Below are 16,731 nucleotides of genomic sequence, written 5' to 3'. Positions count from 1 at the left end.
TGGCAGGGAAATGTATCCAGCAGGAAGTGCAGAGGAACAAGGAGCTTTTGCAGCTTGGCTAACAGCTGTTGGGGATTCCTTCCAGCCCATCGGAAGCAAAGTTTGCAGTTAGGTGGGCTGGGAGCAGGCTCCGTTGTAGCCTCCATTCTGGCGAAGCTAGGTTCTCAGGGTTCCCTCTGAGGCAAAAGCAGAAGGGCAGAGGCGGCCACGATCGGGCGCCGCAGCTCTACCCGCTCCTGGGAAAGGAGACTTGTGGCACCACGCTCTGGCCATGGCTCTGCCCCGGGACCCCAGACGCAGCGTTCATTTCCCCCAGACTGTTTCAGTGACCCAGCGCGCAGTAAATGCCCAGATTAATTTTCTTTCGATTCTCCACCGAGACTCAAATAACTACTGCCCTATCTTTAGCTCTCCGCCCTCTTCGCCCTTCCTTCAGATGTCCCTGCCAGCAAATGCCTCAATTTGCAGCACCGGGCACAGAGTCGGTTTAATGGTTTAAAAACGCTCCAGAATTAGCTGGCCAGAATTCCTCACTGAGGGGTGGCTTCGGTCTCAGTCATCTCTTCATTTTGGCCCCTCCAAATGCATCAAAAAGAAGAGCGACCTCGATGACTCTCGTCACCCCGCGGCGAGAATCTAGGTTCCCGGGTTCTGCGCGAGTGCAACCGCATCCCCCTGCTCCGCAGCTGCAAGCTCTGTAGGAGCCTGAGAGCTCTCCGAGCCTCCCCCCCTCAGCCCACCCCCGTGCCGGCCTCTGCCGGGCATGCTCAGTGAGCGTCCTGGAAGGCATCTCTCCCGGGGCCAGGATCAGTTCTCCAGGTTTTCGAGGCTGCCGAGGGACGCTGGGAGGGGGAGGCTGGAGACAGTCAGCGCCTTGTTTCGCACCCCCTCCCGCAGACTCTGCAGCCTCCCGCACTGCAAGATGCTAGCCAATCAGAACCCCGGGGCGGGGCTTCGGCCGTCACGCCCTCCCTCTGGGCTTATTGAGAGTTATATCAAGAAATTCAGTTCAGAGAGAGGAGAGAGAGGAGAGGGAGAAGGCGAGGGGGGCAGATGAGAAGGGAACGAGAAGAGTATGCAATGTAGGAGGGAGAGCCTCAGTCTCCGAAGCGCGAAAGAGCTCACGGATTAAGAATTTGTCGGGCAATTGGCACCCCGGGACAAGAGCCAGAAAAATCACCATCACCCAACTCTGGCGTTTCCTACCAGAAGTTAGAGACTTGAGCAGTACTGCCATCGGATGCAAATGGTAGGCTGGTTGTTGTGGGATATACTCCCGAGCTGAAGAAGTGCAGGTGGATGTGGTGTGTGTTAAATACCAGAAGAGCCCAGACCCAGTGGGTAATAGCAGTAGCGAGGAAATGTGGAGAGAATGACTAACGACAAATCTGTGAATTTGTTCTCGGGAGTTGCTAATTTGCCAGCCCGCAGCCACACATTTTACAAGGAGGAAACGTTTTGCTGCTTCTGAATTCTCCCCAAACTGGTGCTACCAGATGCATGGCTTTCTATGTGTTGGAACAAATCCTTCTTAACTGCAGCCTACCGGGAAAGGGGAAAGGTTGAGACAACTAACGTAAGTGTAAAGTTTCGCATGCACAATTGGAAATGCCGTGTTTAGTTATGTCCTCGGTGTAGACGTGGGGTGTTTGTAATTGGGTAGTCGGCTGGGGCAGAGCTCACCTACGGGCTTGTATCTGCAACCCCACCTGCACCACTCTGTTGGAACTAATCGCGGGCATCAGCTACTGTGAGCCTAATGCAGATAAGATTAGAGCCTGGGAACTGACCAGTCCTACTCCAGTGGGTAGCTGTCTAGAGCCTTGCACCCATTTAAACTGCAGTTAGAGGGGCATCTGAGCGGAAGTTCTTTTACGTGTGTTACCGGGTTGCGGTATTTATGTGTAGCAAAGGTTACTAATAGTATAATGAGGCATCGGGATTAAGAAACTGCATTTTATTCTTCTCTCGTATGCTCAGTAGAAAAAGATTGTGCTGTTACATAGGAATGTTGGCTGTGTTTCACTTCCATCCCGGCACACTGGTTCACCTCTATGGCAAGCAATTGTCGATTATCATACGTTTTTTCAAAAGTTTTAGTGTGTTTATTTCTCGCGGTGGGGGCAATGTGGATTCATGGAGAAAGGAGAGCAGGCTCTGAGTAAGAAATGTGAAGTCTTGGTTTCGTGCTTTGAGGCAATAAGAATACGTAGTGGTCGGCGACTCCTGCTTCTGCCGCTGCAGCAGCATGTCCGGATGCTCATTTCCCAGGAAGGATGGATTAGAAGACAGTTGAAGAACTGGGAGGAAGGAAAAGCAGTCTTTTGAGAGGGAGAGATGACTCAGTGTGACAGAGAAGAAAACACATCATCTCTAACATGTGACAAAGCAGTTGGCAGCAATCAGAGCTAAATACTTGGGGTTTTTCACTTCCACCTCAGACAGCTGGGGGAGGTGGGCTAGAGACCAGGAGATGGGTAAAGCTGGGGGAGGGGAGGAGCAGAACAAGAATTCATGCTTTGAATTAAACAGTGTTCTGAAAAAAGAAAAAGAAAAAAAAAACAGCGCGGGGGAAATCCAGGTAAAAATAGCTGCTGTCCTTAATTTCAAAAGTAGATGAATTTCATTTTCTCTGGGCAAATGCAACAAGCAAGGGATTGTCAGTGCTTTTGGGCACGGAGTTAAGTTGCAAACTGTGGCAGAGCGAACTGCCATGTTTACTAATATGCAGCGAGAATGTGCTTCAGTGTTTTGTGACTGTGTTTTCATTTACTGAAGAATAATATTGTCTGTACAATTGTGTTGACAGTGACTGTCTCCAAATAAGAGATGAGATGTAATGCCTCCTTCAGTCCATGCACACGTCCTCTTGCTACCCGTGCATCATCCCTCAGTGGAAACCTTTAAACTCTAAAATCCAAGGAAAGGAAAGAAATATATTATCATGGACCTGAGGGATTTTTATCTGTTGGCTGCTCTGATTGCCTGTTTAAGGCTGGATTCGGCTATAGCTCAAGAACTTATTTACACTATTAGAGAGGAATTGCCTGAAAATGTGCCCATAGGAAATATACCAAAGGACTTGAACATTTCTCACATCAATGCTGCCACAGGGACCAGTGCCAGCCTTGTCTACAGACTGGTTTCTAAAGCTGGGGATGCCCCTCTGGTGAAAGTATCCAGCAGCACTGGGGAGATTTTCACAACCTCCAATAGAATAGACAGAGAGAAACTCTGCGCCGGAGCTTCTTATGCGGAGGAGAATGAGTGTTTCTTTGAACTTGAGGTGGTGATCCTCCCCAATGACTTTTTCAGGCTGATCAAAATCAAGATCATTGTCAAGGATACCAATGATAATGCCCCCATGTTTCCGTCTCCTGTCATCAATATTTCCATTCCAGAAAACACTTTGATCAACAGCCGCTTTCCAATCCCATCAGCCACAGACCCTGACACAGGCTTCAATGGGGTGCAGCATTATGAATTGCTAAATGGGCAGAGTGTTTTTGGCCTGGATATCGTGGAAACTCCAGAGGGAGAAAAGTGGCCGCAATTGATTGTTCAGCAGAACTTGGACAGAGAACAAAAAGATACCTATGTGATGAAAATCAAAGTGGAGGATGGTGGTACTCCACAGAAATCCAGCACAGCCATACTGCAGGTCACTGTAAGTGATGTGAATGACAACAGGCCAGTGTTTAAAGAGGGTCAAGTAGAGGTGCATATTCCCGAGAATGCTCCTGTGGGGACCTCTGTGATTCAGCTCCATGCAACTGATGCAGATGTGGGCAGCAATGCTGAAATCCGGTACATTTTTGGTGCCCAGGTCGCCCCTGCAACCAAAAGACTCTTTGCTTTAAATAACACAACTGGGCTGATTACAGTTCAGAGGTCTTTAGATAGGGAAGAGACAGCCATTCACAAAGTGACGGTGTTGGCTAGTGACGGCAGTTCCACTCCTGCCAGAGCCACAGTGACCATCAATGTCACCGATGTAAATGATAACCCTCCGAACATAGACCTCAGGTACATTATAAGTCCCATCAATGGCACAGTGTATCTGTCTGAGAAAGACCCAGTCAATACAAAGATTGCCCTGATTACAGTTTCAGACAAGGACACAGACGTGAATGGCAAAGTGATCTGTTTCATTGAAAGAGAGGTCCCGTTTCATCTGAAGGCAGTGTATGACAACCAGTATCTGCTAGAGACTTCTTCTCTGCTGGACTATGAGGGCACCAAAGAATTCAGCTTTAAAATCGTTGCCTCTGATTCTGGGAAGCCCAGTTTGAATCAGACTGCCCTGGTAAGGGTTAAGCTGGAGGATGAAAATGACAACCCACCAATTTTCAACCAGCCTGTAATTGAGCTGTCAGTCTCTGAAAACAACCGACGTGGGTTATACTTAACAACTATTAGTGCTACAGACGAAGACAGTGGGAAAAATGCAGACATTGTTTATCAGCTTGGACCGAATGCCTCCTTCTTTGATCTGGACAGAAAGACAGGAGTTTTGACAGCCTCCAGAGTATTTAACAGGGAGGAACAAGAGCGATTCATTTTTACAGTCACTGCCAGGGACAATGGGACCCCTCCCCTCCAAAGCCAAGCAGCAGTGATAGTTACTGTTCTGGATGAGAATGACAATAGCCCCAAGTTTACTCATAATCATTTTCAGTTTTTTGTGTCGGAGAATCTGCCAAAGTATAGTACTGTGGGAGTAATCACAGTGACAGATGAAGACGCCGGAGAGAATAAAGCTGTGACTCTTTCCATTCTAAATGACAATGAAAATTTCGTGTTGGATCCCTATTCGGGAGTCATAAAGTCAAATGTCTCCTTTGACCGAGAGCAGCAGAGTTCCTACACGTTTGATGTCAAAGCCACTGATGGAGGACAGCCACCTCGGTCCTCTACAGCGAAAGTAACCATCAATGTCATGGATGTCAATGACAACAGTCCAGTTGTCATTTCTCCACCATCCAACACCTCATTTAAGTTGGTGCCCCTCTCAGCCATTCCTGGTTCCGTGGTTGCCGAAGTTTTTGCTGTGGATATTGATACTGGCATGAATGCAGAACTTAAGTACACCATAGTGAGCGGAAACAATAAAGGATTGTTTCGGATTGATCCCGTAACGGGCAATATCACTCTAGAAGAGAAGCCAGCACCTACTGATGTGGGCCTGCACCGCCTGGTGGTCAACATAAGTGACCTGGGGTACCCTAAGGCTTTGCACACTCTCGTGCTCGTATTTCTTTATGTAAACGATACTGCTGGAAATGCCTCGTATATCTATGACTTGATCCGCAGGACTATGGAGACCCCACTGGACAGGAACATAGGAGATAGTAGCCAACCCTACCAAAACGAGGACTATCTCACCATCATGATTGCCATCGTCGCGGGGGCCATGGTGGTCATCGTTGTGATCTTTGTCACTGTTCTGGTGCGCTGTCGCCATGCATCGAGGTTCAAAGCAGCTCAGAGGAGCAAGCAAGGTGCTGAGTGGATGTCCCCAAACCAAGAGAATAAGCAAAACAAGAAAAAGAAACGGAAGAAAAGAAAGTCCCCCAAGAGTTCTCTTTTGAACTTTGTTACTATCGAAGAGTCCAAACCCGATGATGCAGTTCATGAACCTATCAATGGGACCATCAGCCTGCCTGCTGAGCTGGAGGAACAAAGTATAGGACGATTTGACTGGGGTCCCGCACCTCCGACAACCTTCAAGCCTAACAGTCCTGACCTGGCCAAGCACTACAAATCTGCCTCCCCACAGCCTGCTTTTCATCTCAAACCAGACACTCCAGTATCCGTGAAAAAGCACCATGTCATTCAGGAGCTCCCTTTGGACAACACCTTTGTTGGGGGCTGTGACACCCTTTCCAAACGCTCCTCCACTAGTTCAGATCACTTCAGTGCCTCAGAGTGCAGCTCCCAAGGAGGCTTCAAGACAAAGGGCCCCTTACACACCAGACAGGTAAACGAGCACTTTTACTGGTCTATAAGTACTGCATACAAGTGCCCAGTCAACCAGTATTAATGTGCCAGTGTCTCTTTTGTTTTGGTCTAACTTTAGCTAAGTTATAAGGAGGAAAAAAAAACTTGACCCCTTTTCTATTCCTCTGGGGCTCAGTCAAGAATTTTTAGAACAGCTTTGAAATTTCTGAGTTCTGAGAATTATTTAACCTCCCAGTTTCCTTCAAATGGCAAAAGATGAAAAGAGAAAATTATTCCAAAGTGTCCCAAGATAATGTTTGCTCAAGAAGAAAACCCATCCTGATTTGCCCAATTCTGCTCCTGGGGTTTCCAAATTGCCTGCTTCAAGATTTCCACATTACCTTTTGATCTAAAAAGTCACCTTCAAATATCAAGTTTAAGTGACGTTTGAAGGTCTGACACCAATTACACTGGAGCTGTGGTTGCTAAAGGGGTTAATGTTTTTTTAGACTCTTGAAAAAAAGAGTAGGATATTAAATGTACATCAGCTGTGAAGCACATGACTGTCGAGTGATTGCATCTAAGCCATATAGGAAGTATAATCTTTGATTTCAAGTTATTTTATTGTAATATAGAAAATTGGGTCTTTTTTAGAAAGATATTCAGTGTCCATAAAGGCCAAATATGAAGATGAAAAAAAGGAATGCTCTAATAATACTAATTTATAGAGGAAAAGAAAGAATCCATTGTAAATACTTCTTCATCTTAGTAATGCATAAGTGATCTGTCATAACTCATTTTAAACTGTGAAATATGCCATATGAAGAGGGATTAAGAGGCTGAGAGACTCATATTTCAACCAAATCCAGAATTAGTTTTTCTTAGGTCTAATAATTCCTTGTTAATAAAGATTTAAATGCAGTGCTGTCTAATTTATTTCTTTGGTGCTTGTCTGTTGCCACTAAATTTGAATGTCGATAATAGCCTGTAGATGGCACTAGGGTATCATGTCCCTTGTGCTGGCCAGGTGCCAATCCTGCAGGAGCTAGGAGAAAGGGGGGAGGGAAGGATCAAGCTGGTAGTACAGCCAAAGATACCTTTTATTTAATGATAGTTCCTCTGTAGCAACTAGCATTTAAGTTCATTTGCTTGCTCTTTAGTGAGTTCCCCTCAGCATGTCAGCTTTCTAGGATTTTGGAAGTCAAGCTCTATCTGTTGTTAGGGGTTCACCTCTGCTGGTGGCCCATCCACCACACTGCTAACTCTTAGGAACATAGGTCTCAGAAAATGAAGTGAAACAATATTCACTTGCATAATTGTCTTGGCAGTTATTGGTGAGTCTTTGGAAAGTCAAGAGGGGTTTTTGTTGTTGTTACTGTTGTTGTTGTTGCTTTGTTTATTTTTTTCTAAAGTTGTGGTAGAGTAGTGTATCTTATGGAAACTGTTTCCCCTTTTAGATTTAGTAGCTGCTTTGTAATGATGCTGAGACTTCATGACAATAAGGTATCATGAAAATGATTTTGTCAATGAATCACACAGGTCCTTCCTCCATGAATATTAAGTATAATGCCTATGATTATGAAAATAAAATCTTCATTTGAAATATTAAATACATAAAGCATTGTAGACTCATATATGCTTAAAGCTGAAATGCACAGGATATAATAACCTAAAATGACAAAATCAGTTTTGAAGTACCAGAGGAGTCTATTAGATTATTAGAAATATGTGGAAGTCAGAAGCACAGCTTGGTTTTATGCTAATCTTATTAGCATTTGAGAAAAAAAGTGGCGCTTTAAAATTTGGAAATCATCTAAAGATATCAAAGTTTTTAAAAATTGTTAAATAGTTTATTATGATAAGAAAAATAACTAATAAAACTAAATGCTCTTAAGAAGTTGCTATTTCAATGAAGAAAAGAACAAAAGTTTGATTTTTACTTTATTAAAATCTATACTGTGTATTTTCGGTAGGATTTTTTTTATCATTACCTGAAAAAAGAAAAACAAACTAGTGTGACCTAAAACTTTTCGCATGAGATGAGAAACTGGTTTCCCATGGAGAATTACCCATCTATTTCCTAGCATTATCATTTCTTTCTTGTCAGTGCCATGGGCATTGCTAGTTAAGTATAGGCTGACATCTTCTGATTTTCCAAAACTTAGTGAACTTAAATATTATACAAAGGCATAAATGCCAGTCAGATGTGTTTCAACAAAGCTTTGGAAATATCTGATGAAACTTCATTTATCATAAGAAAACATTTGTTTACATGCCAGAACTTGCTCTCAGGATGCTGAGCAACTCCCTAACTGAAATGACAGTATATTCCAGACATACCTTTTAACCATGAGGTATTTGGGAGCTTTCTTGTACACATTCTGATGTTGAAAACTGGTGCGAAATCTCCCACGATAAAGAGCAATTAAAGTGATAATGCTGATATGTTTTAGCTACTTTCAAAATAAAAAATAAAAACGTAATAATCATACTTGAGAATTAAATCTTGGAAGTAAGGAGGTAGGGAATGGCAGCATACCAAGGCATAGATACAATGTTAAGGGGGAAGGGCTATTTCCTATGATGAAAAACATAAATTATAAATAGCTTCTCAAAATTGTGTTCGCTGAACTCTGTAATAGCTCTCTAAGATGTTTTGATAATCTAGAACTAATAGGTGTTTTTGTTTCTTTTTAACTCCTCTGTATCAACTAGAAACCTTTATACAAACTAGAGTTCCACGGTTTATGACTTTGAAAATATAAATTTTATTACTACAAATTCTATCAAGTAAATTTTTAGACTAATACATAGTATGTGAAGATTTTTTTTAGTAAAGTAGGCACGATTGCCTTTAACAGGACTCCTTTTTACTTTATGGTGCTAACTGAAGTGTGGAACATGCAAGAATCATAAATAAAAGGTTAACAAATTTAAGTCCCTCTACTTTGTATTGTCTATATGAACGTGCATTCTGGTTTCTGTATCCTGATCTGGTCTGTTGGGCAAAGACCCCAGTTTGTCTGACACATTCTATCTTGCTATTTCCCTTGGTGTTTCCAAGTGATGCATGAGGTCATCGCAATTTCCATCCCTCTATTGATTCTATCTTACTAAGCCTTTTTTAAATTTCAGGGTAACAACCCTATCATTTCAATTTCGGAATAGCAAATCTACCACTTAATAATTTTAAAAGTATCCCATGTGTTTCCCAGACTGAGAATGTGCAGTTTTAGGCACAGGATTGTGTCTTCATCACTTCTCATTTAAGGATCAAAACACAATTCCCTGCTGCAGTGTCAACACAGCAAATTTCACCTGGTGGCTGCACAATACAGTTCCTCCTGCTTTTGTCTAAAAGCAGAAGGGGAGCTTCCATTGACATAGGAGAGTTTGAAATATAGATTTTTCAGATTGACATATGTCTCAGAAATAGTGCATTCTCTCTTGAAACAGGGTTTGGGATTCTTCTAGACCAATTCTGATGCATTGCTACTGGGTCAGACCTGGAAAGGGAACCAGCTAACAGTTTCCTATGAGACAGTGCGTTCTTCTCTTTCTAAGTTCCATTCTTAGAGATTCAGCCTTAACATATTAGAACAAGAAATGCCCTCCCTTTCCTCTCATACCATCGTATCCAACAGTCCTGTTTCAGAACATGTCAACTGTGCCCATTTATTGACTGCTGTTTTATTGTAGCTGGAGGCTTTATAGTAAGCTGTTTATTGCTGCTTCCTAACTTGGTTGACAGCATTTGGGGAATTAATTTTCTTGGTCCCATGTGCTTTGTTTTCTCCAGCAGGAGTGTGGGAATAAAGGAAAATGTAAACATAAAGAACAGTGCTCTATTTACATTTGACAAGTTCTTCAAGTCATCAAACAGTCTGTAAGAGCTCCACCAGAGTTTAGTTCTGGGTAAACAGGCAGGTTTAATTTCCTAAGTGAGATGTTCATTTTCCAGCTTAAACATCCCCACTTTAACTGTTATGCTTTAAAGTATTTGCTCAGATGCACATTTATGTATAGATTGAAGAATTTATACATTGAGAATGTGTAGACACGCTGTACTCAAGTGGCTGTGTGTGCTTTTACAGTTGCAAAGGGAATTGCTTCAATTCCCAATCATTTAGAGATAGCGTATTACTTTTGTGATTACTTTTCATTTTTGAGTAATCCACCACAATCAGCGCTGCAATGTTATTATGACATGTGGAACGCAGAAGACGGTGACAGTGCTGATGTTTAGAATATTCAGAAAGACACAAATACGATTGAGAGTCTGGTGTGAGGCCTGCCCTAACTTCAGCACGTTTCCAGCTACTGTATTTTAGAACACAGAAGCAGTCGTCACTGGATAGGAAGTGCATCATGAAACATTGTCTCTACCTCCAAATCAAATGATTTTGAAAACTGTGACTTTTAATGCTGTAGCTTCTCCCTTTATTACTTCTTTGGTTGTGATGTCAGTTTTCATATTTAGGAAGCAAAAGAAAACCCCCTTGGAGACTGACTCAGACTTCTAAGAGAAAGATGAGTTATTCACGGTGGCTACATTTGCTTTTGCATTTTTAACAGGGACGTTTGATGTTTTGTTTGTGGTTTGGTTTTTTATCCACTTGATATTCCTATGAAGGTCAGAATATATTGTTTCATTCATCTCTAATAAGTTTTTTTTTGGAAAAAAAAACCAAATGTCATTGTATTAAACAGGTTTTGTTAGGGTATGATTACATACAGAATGTTTATGAGAAGGCAGGAAATTTATCTAGATAAAATAATCTACTGTCCCATTTTCTAATTTTTCCCCATTTTCTAAATTTAATTCAATTATAATACCAGGACTGTGCTTTCCTTTTTCTCATGGTCTGACTAGTCATGCCTATATTATGACAGAACAGATATTGGCTGATTAAAATTACGTTGCCTGCCTGGGGATAGAGTTCAGTGAGAGATCCCTGGCCTGAAGTGTGCAATGCTCATATTGTACCACTGCAAAAAGAAAAAGGGAATAATCTTGCATTTTTCAATGGTGACAATATTCCATTTTATTTTGAAATGTGAATATCCTTTCTGTTTAATTGCAAACTATAATTTACTTGTTAGCATAGCATAAATTAAAAGTCATAAAATAGAAAGACAAGATGGAGTGAAAGAACTCATATTTAGAATGCGATTTCTTCTCAATCCATTGTGACTTATATCAAATTGCAATTACACCCTAACTAGTACAAATGACATTTTAATGCATTGTTGCTCGGATACACTGTTTTGTAGATGAAGGTATGAGAGCCATGTGTTTAGATCAGATTTCTGTATAAGTGCAATTTCTGCAATTACTTTTACTCTCCACAGTCTTCATTTTCTAAGTTCTTTGGTTAGAGGACACTGATCGTTTTTTATCAGGCGCCCAAAGCTTAACCTTGTATTTTTCCATCTGTCTAAGGGTACGTGTTTGTGCAGCATTGGGCTCCATTTCCCAATTTGATGTTTCTATTTCGGCTTAGCTAGAGATAAAGGCTTAGAGTTTGTGTATTTGTGAACAAAACAGAATAAAACAAGGCCAAATCTAGTGAGCTGTTTACTGCTTCCACTTAAAATCCTTGAAGTGTAAGCCTCTATGCATGTAATCGGGTATTTGCACGTGGTGTGATATATTCCTAAATTGCATTCTTAATAATATTAGTCGTTCAGGTAGTGTCTCACACATTAGCTTCTTTGGGAAAAATAATCGTAAATTGTTGGATTTTTATTTCTTAACATTCATTTTCTCAATTTGTGCATACCATAGCCCTTAAGTTTGACAGTGAGGATTTGGAACTGCAAACCAAGAAAGGACGATCAGGTTCACGCAGGTACTGAAGTCTGAGGTTCTAAGTAGTAATGCTACAAAATTGAGAACTTTTAAGTGAGATCATCCCTGAAAAACAAATACTACTGTTGCAGTCAATGTAGGTAAAGTGTAGAAATATGATCTCGCAAGTATATAAGGAGGTACACACCCTCCAGTGTTTAAGATTTCATCAGTTAGTTCCGATAACTGTTCAATCTGTTAAACATTTCATTTGGAAAGGAACACTTGCCTTTTTGCCTTTGTTTGATACAAACCTATCGGTCTGTCAGTCATCAGAAACATAGAACATTGAAAGATAGATTACCATGATTGACATTTCGCTTTAGACTTATATTCCCTTTTTCCATAAGCCAAGATTCATTAAAATTTGAAATCCCTATATGAGTTAAACAACTATCTTTCTTTTAATAGTAAAGTGTTATGACTGAAATAAAGTGGATGAGAAAAATCCAATTTTTAATTTTTCACACATATTTTATCTTATAATCAGTGTTTCCTCTATAGATAAGAATGGTGGCAAAATTAGTGAAGCTTTCTCAGCTATAGTATAGAATTCTCAAAAAGTCAGAACTCCTAAGCACTCATTAGGGACCCATTTTTACATGTATATACAGTAAAACCTGTGAAAACATTTTCTGATCATCTTTACCAGTACACAAGCATGTATTGCATTGAGAATGATGTACCTGGAGCAACATATAAGAGCGGTGAAGATGTAAATTTAGGCAGGATCAGAAAGCACATCTGAGTGTTTCTTATTCATTTTATACAGATTATTCCAGCATATGGGATGAAAGAAACATACCTGTTCTTAACTGGACATCGTTACATGCTACATGATATGTGTAAGCTTTTAATTTTGTGAGCTAGACTAGAGACAAGACTGGTAATTTTGTCAATTTTTTTCTTGCTTGCGTAATATCTTCCATTTAACACACTTTCACAGTTTTGGCTATCGAACCATCTTTACATTTTGGTAATGCGAAGCCTTGCTAATATCCAGTTCCAAGCCTTTTTCAATCTCTCAGCAGTTGCTTAAGAAATTCTCTAATCCCTTGTGGAATATTGAGCATGTGATGGCTGTCAGGGATCTTTAAGCTTTACTGCACGGTATGAAGAATTGTTACTGAGTTGTTGTTTGCACGCATCTCTCCCCCTGCTAGTTACTTTGCCTCACTTTCTTCCCTTCCTCATCTTTAGTTTCCATCCTGAGAGTATTTATTTTAGTCGGAAATAAGCTTGCCAGTGATAGAAGTTTGGGATTCACCTCCAGATGAATGCCATCACAGACAAGGAAGCTCCGGCACATTTTGCATAGATCTGTATGAACACAGTGAACCCTTCATAAGCTCTTAGATTGCAGGAAATCGGTGCTGGAAATTAAGTGGGGTTTTAAAGATTTGCAAAGTAGAGAGCTTTGTATAATGCTGGAATTGCAGGTGCCTATTAAATATGAAGTAAAGGCTTTGTAATACAACCAGCTAACACGCTTCTCTCCACATTGGAGTGATTTACAGCCTAGGGAATTAGATTTGCCTCATTTTTTCCAAATGCAGACACATTGGATATATTCAAAAGAATGAAAATATTAGCAAGATGCCTTAGAATGGACTTTTTTTTTTCAATTTGATAGTTCTGATCCTGAAGAACAGATGATGCTGGGGTGCTATGTTTTCTCAGAGGTACCTCTGCTGTCTATGACTTGGGGCTTCACCTCTCCTGAGAAAGCAAGCACCTTCAGTTTTTTAACAGAATCTCCTTTTAATGTGAAAGCAAATGAAAGCCCTAGGTATCTTGAATTATTTCTCAAACTCTGTGTAGGATTGTTCTGGCTCATTTGTAAATAGTGTATTTTTTAGCATGTTTTTATAGTCCAGACATATATGGGTTTCATTATATTTACCTTCATGATAGTGTTGAGCAGGTGTCCAGAAGTTATCTAATGCTTGATGTTGCAAACTAGCTTGCTTACATGTAAATTGATGGAAATAGTCTTGCATATTTAAAAAAATAATTACAAATATGTGTCTACTTTATCTTTTTGCCTCCATAATTGTGTAACCCACAACAGGAACAGGGCAAAGTGCTGTTTTCGTTCATCATAGATGATTGGTTTGGAAAACAAAAGACTGGCAATCACAATTCAGAGAATGAGATTTTTAGTTTTTTTCCCCATTTCCTCATTAAACAAACATCAATAAGGAGGAAATGGAAACAGAAGGCATTATGCAATGAAGCTGTAGCTTTCAAAGGAAGAAAATGTCTTCTGCTGACAGTAGTTCTGTAGTAGATCTTTTCTGAGAAAAAGAGAAACTGGTGCTTTTTTGGATTCCGAGGATACGGCCAATCTGTGCCTCTGTGTGATAACAGCTGCATGCTGAGGACTTTCAAACACTCAGCTACACAGGATTCTGCAGGAAACTTTGTAGATGGTGCAAGTGACAAATGGAGACAAAATGGAGTGAGCTCTGAGATGTGAGTTGATGCCCTCCTGGGTCATATATTCATGTCATTGAACCAATTTTCACATTGCAAGCCCTGAGTCACAATGGCCTTTCCTCCACATCAGCTGTGAACGCACCTGTGCCAGTAACTCTTCCTTGCTCTGTGTCTCGTTATTCACTAGCTGGGAGATATTCAAGTGCGTCACTTAGTGTACATCCAGCCTTTTAGTTTCTCAGTCGATTTTAGATGGTGCATATTGTTTCCATAGCTCTCTTTACCATAAACAGGTTAGTATGAGTACACACACACACACACACACACACACACACAGGCGTGCACACACACACGGGGTTAGTATCTTGATGATATCTTGGAAGTATGAAATAAACATAATTTTGCCTTTTTTTCTTAGAAATACCAGACACACCCTCTATTCTGAGTTTACTTTTCATTCACCACTGTTAAAATTCACCTTTCCTCATTCTCGCCTTTGCCAATGATAAGAAATACTATTTTGTTTATGATACCGAGGTTAAAAATGTTTGGTCCCAACATATTCAAATTTCTTGAATGAAAGATCATAGAATTTATATGAAAATTGCCCATATTTTTGCACCAAAATAAAAAAATAAGTATGAAAATTACTTTGCAATCCAATAAAATTAATGACAATCTTCAGGTTATTTTGGAATGATATGAACTCACTCATTTCACTCTACGTCTTCACAGTAAAATCTTTTTCTGTGAAAGCAGTGACAGCAAAATGTACTAATTCTGACACCTAAAGACTCTATTTTAGACAATTAAATTCTGCTTTAGGTAAGGGTTATTGACATTTGGGTAGGACTAGGAGCAGTGATCCTCAAGACCATCTGTTACTGGTGGGGCTGTGCATCCTCTCCAGCTGACAGAGGGCCAACCCAGGTGAATAGTTAGTATGGTCCAAAACGTAGATCTGCTTTCAGTCTCAAATGTCAGTGCAGAGAGTTTGCATACTGGGGCATTCGTGTGTACAGTATAATAGTTAAGGTGATTTCCTCAAAGTGGGAAGTCATCTTACTTGAATTTCCATTCCTCTACATGAACTTTGAGTAGTGGTGAGAAGATGAACTGAGTAGCCATTCAGTAAATGATGAGCTAGATTTCTCTAATCTTGTAATTAAGCTTTATGTTGGTGTCATTCTTTTTTTATTTTTTTATTAAAAAATTCTGCCTCCTCCCCACCTTCCATTCTTTCCATTTATTTTTTTTGTCTACAGAGATCATTTAAAGACTTCTTATTAAGTTATATTTCCTGCTTTTTATACGCATTTGTTTCCCATTTTGATTTCTTATTTATTTGTCACCTGGTCTGTCCATTCAGTCATGGATCTAATACAGGATGGGAAGGGTGAAAAATGTTAATTAGCATCACTATTCCTCTCTTCGAGTCTTGGCATCTGTAGTAGGTAGTTTTCTCTTCTCACTGATGTAACAAAACATGAACAAAATCAAATTAAAGCAGAAAGCAAAAGGTTGTGTGGGTTCAGAGGTTGAGGGCACTGTCTGTCATAACAAGGGAGGCGTGACTGCAGGAGCATGAAACAATGCTGGTCAAATTACATCTTCCGTCAGGGTGTATAGAGAAATGGATGCTTGTGTTCAGAATGCTTCCTCCTCTTTATTCAACCTGGGATTCCAGTCTGTATGATGGCTTCATCCAAATTTAGAATAAGTCACTTTCCCTAATTTAGAAACACACTCAAAGGCATTTCTCCTTGGCATGTCTAGATTCTAAAAGATTGGCAATTGGTATTAACCATAACAATATTTAAATTGAATAGTTTGTGAGAGCTTTCTTAAAAATCTCATGATCAATTCATTTTTTGTTATATGTTTGAGAGACATACTTTGAAAGCAGAGAGACAAAGGTATCATGCAAGATTCTTAATGCACTCTTTAATAAAGTAGAAAGTCATTTAGAATCTAGGATATGTTATGCAAAAAGAAGCAAAATAATAATTGAATAGTGATTAATGCAGTGTCTGGTTACTATATTAACTTCAGAAAGATAAATTTAGTGTCTATTAGAACTCAGAGGATTCTCACATGCTCAAGCTTCAAACGTGCCTTTGAGATGATTTGACCTATTTAATTCATTTCCCGGCTAAGAAATTGCAAACCATAGAAATAATTTGATATTTGAAGCAGCAGAAATGACTGGGTTAACTACTACATGAAAACATTGTGATAATTAATAGCACATTGCATCACCTAGAAGACAGTAGAGATAGGCCTTTGATTTCCTTGTCTGTGGCACGTACGAACCCATATTTAATATAGAAATGGTTATGAAGTTAAGTATGCAGATATCAACAAGGTCTGGAGTACATTCTTCAGACATGCCAAATCTTTCTTCCACCTCTTTTGTCTAAGAATATCAGCCCTGTTCTGATAGAAGTACTCAATTCTTTTAATAGATGGTTGCTCTTTTAATTTTGCTTATAATTTTTTGT

At 40.2% G+C, this 16,731-nt stretch overlaps 1 protein-coding gene across 6 annotated transcripts in view; it reads left to right on the top strand.

Moving 5' to 3' along the window:
• Nucleotides 1-881: 881 nt before the first annotated feature.
• Pcdh9 (protocadherin 9) overlaps nt 882-16,731 on the top strand; it is an 814,947-nt gene continuing 799,097 nt past the window's right edge. For 4 of the 6 annotated variants that reach the window (XM_075949804.1, XM_075949801.1, XM_075949803.1 and 1 more), the window contains exons 1-2: nt 882-1,576; nt 2,810-5,980. In XM_075949804.1, the coding sequence (XP_075805919.1) occupies nt 2,945-5,980 (3,036 nt within the window). In that variant the 5' untranslated portion in view covers nt 882-1,576; nt 2,810-2,944. The remainder of the gene's footprint in view (nt 1,577-2,809; nt 5,981-16,731) is intronic. The other 2 variants (XM_075949802.1, XM_075949800.1) reach the window with 1 other exon arrangement.

The sequence above is a fragment of the Microtus pennsylvanicus genome, chromosome 15, assembly GCF_037038515.1.
Source record: "Microtus pennsylvanicus isolate mMicPen1 chromosome 15, mMicPen1.hap1, whole genome shotgun sequence".
NCBI classification, from domain to species: Eukaryota; Metazoa; Chordata; class Mammalia; order Rodentia; family Cricetidae; genus Microtus; species Microtus pennsylvanicus.
Note: the sequence above shows the minus strand (reverse complement) of the source record. Positions and strands in the feature narration are given on the sequence as shown.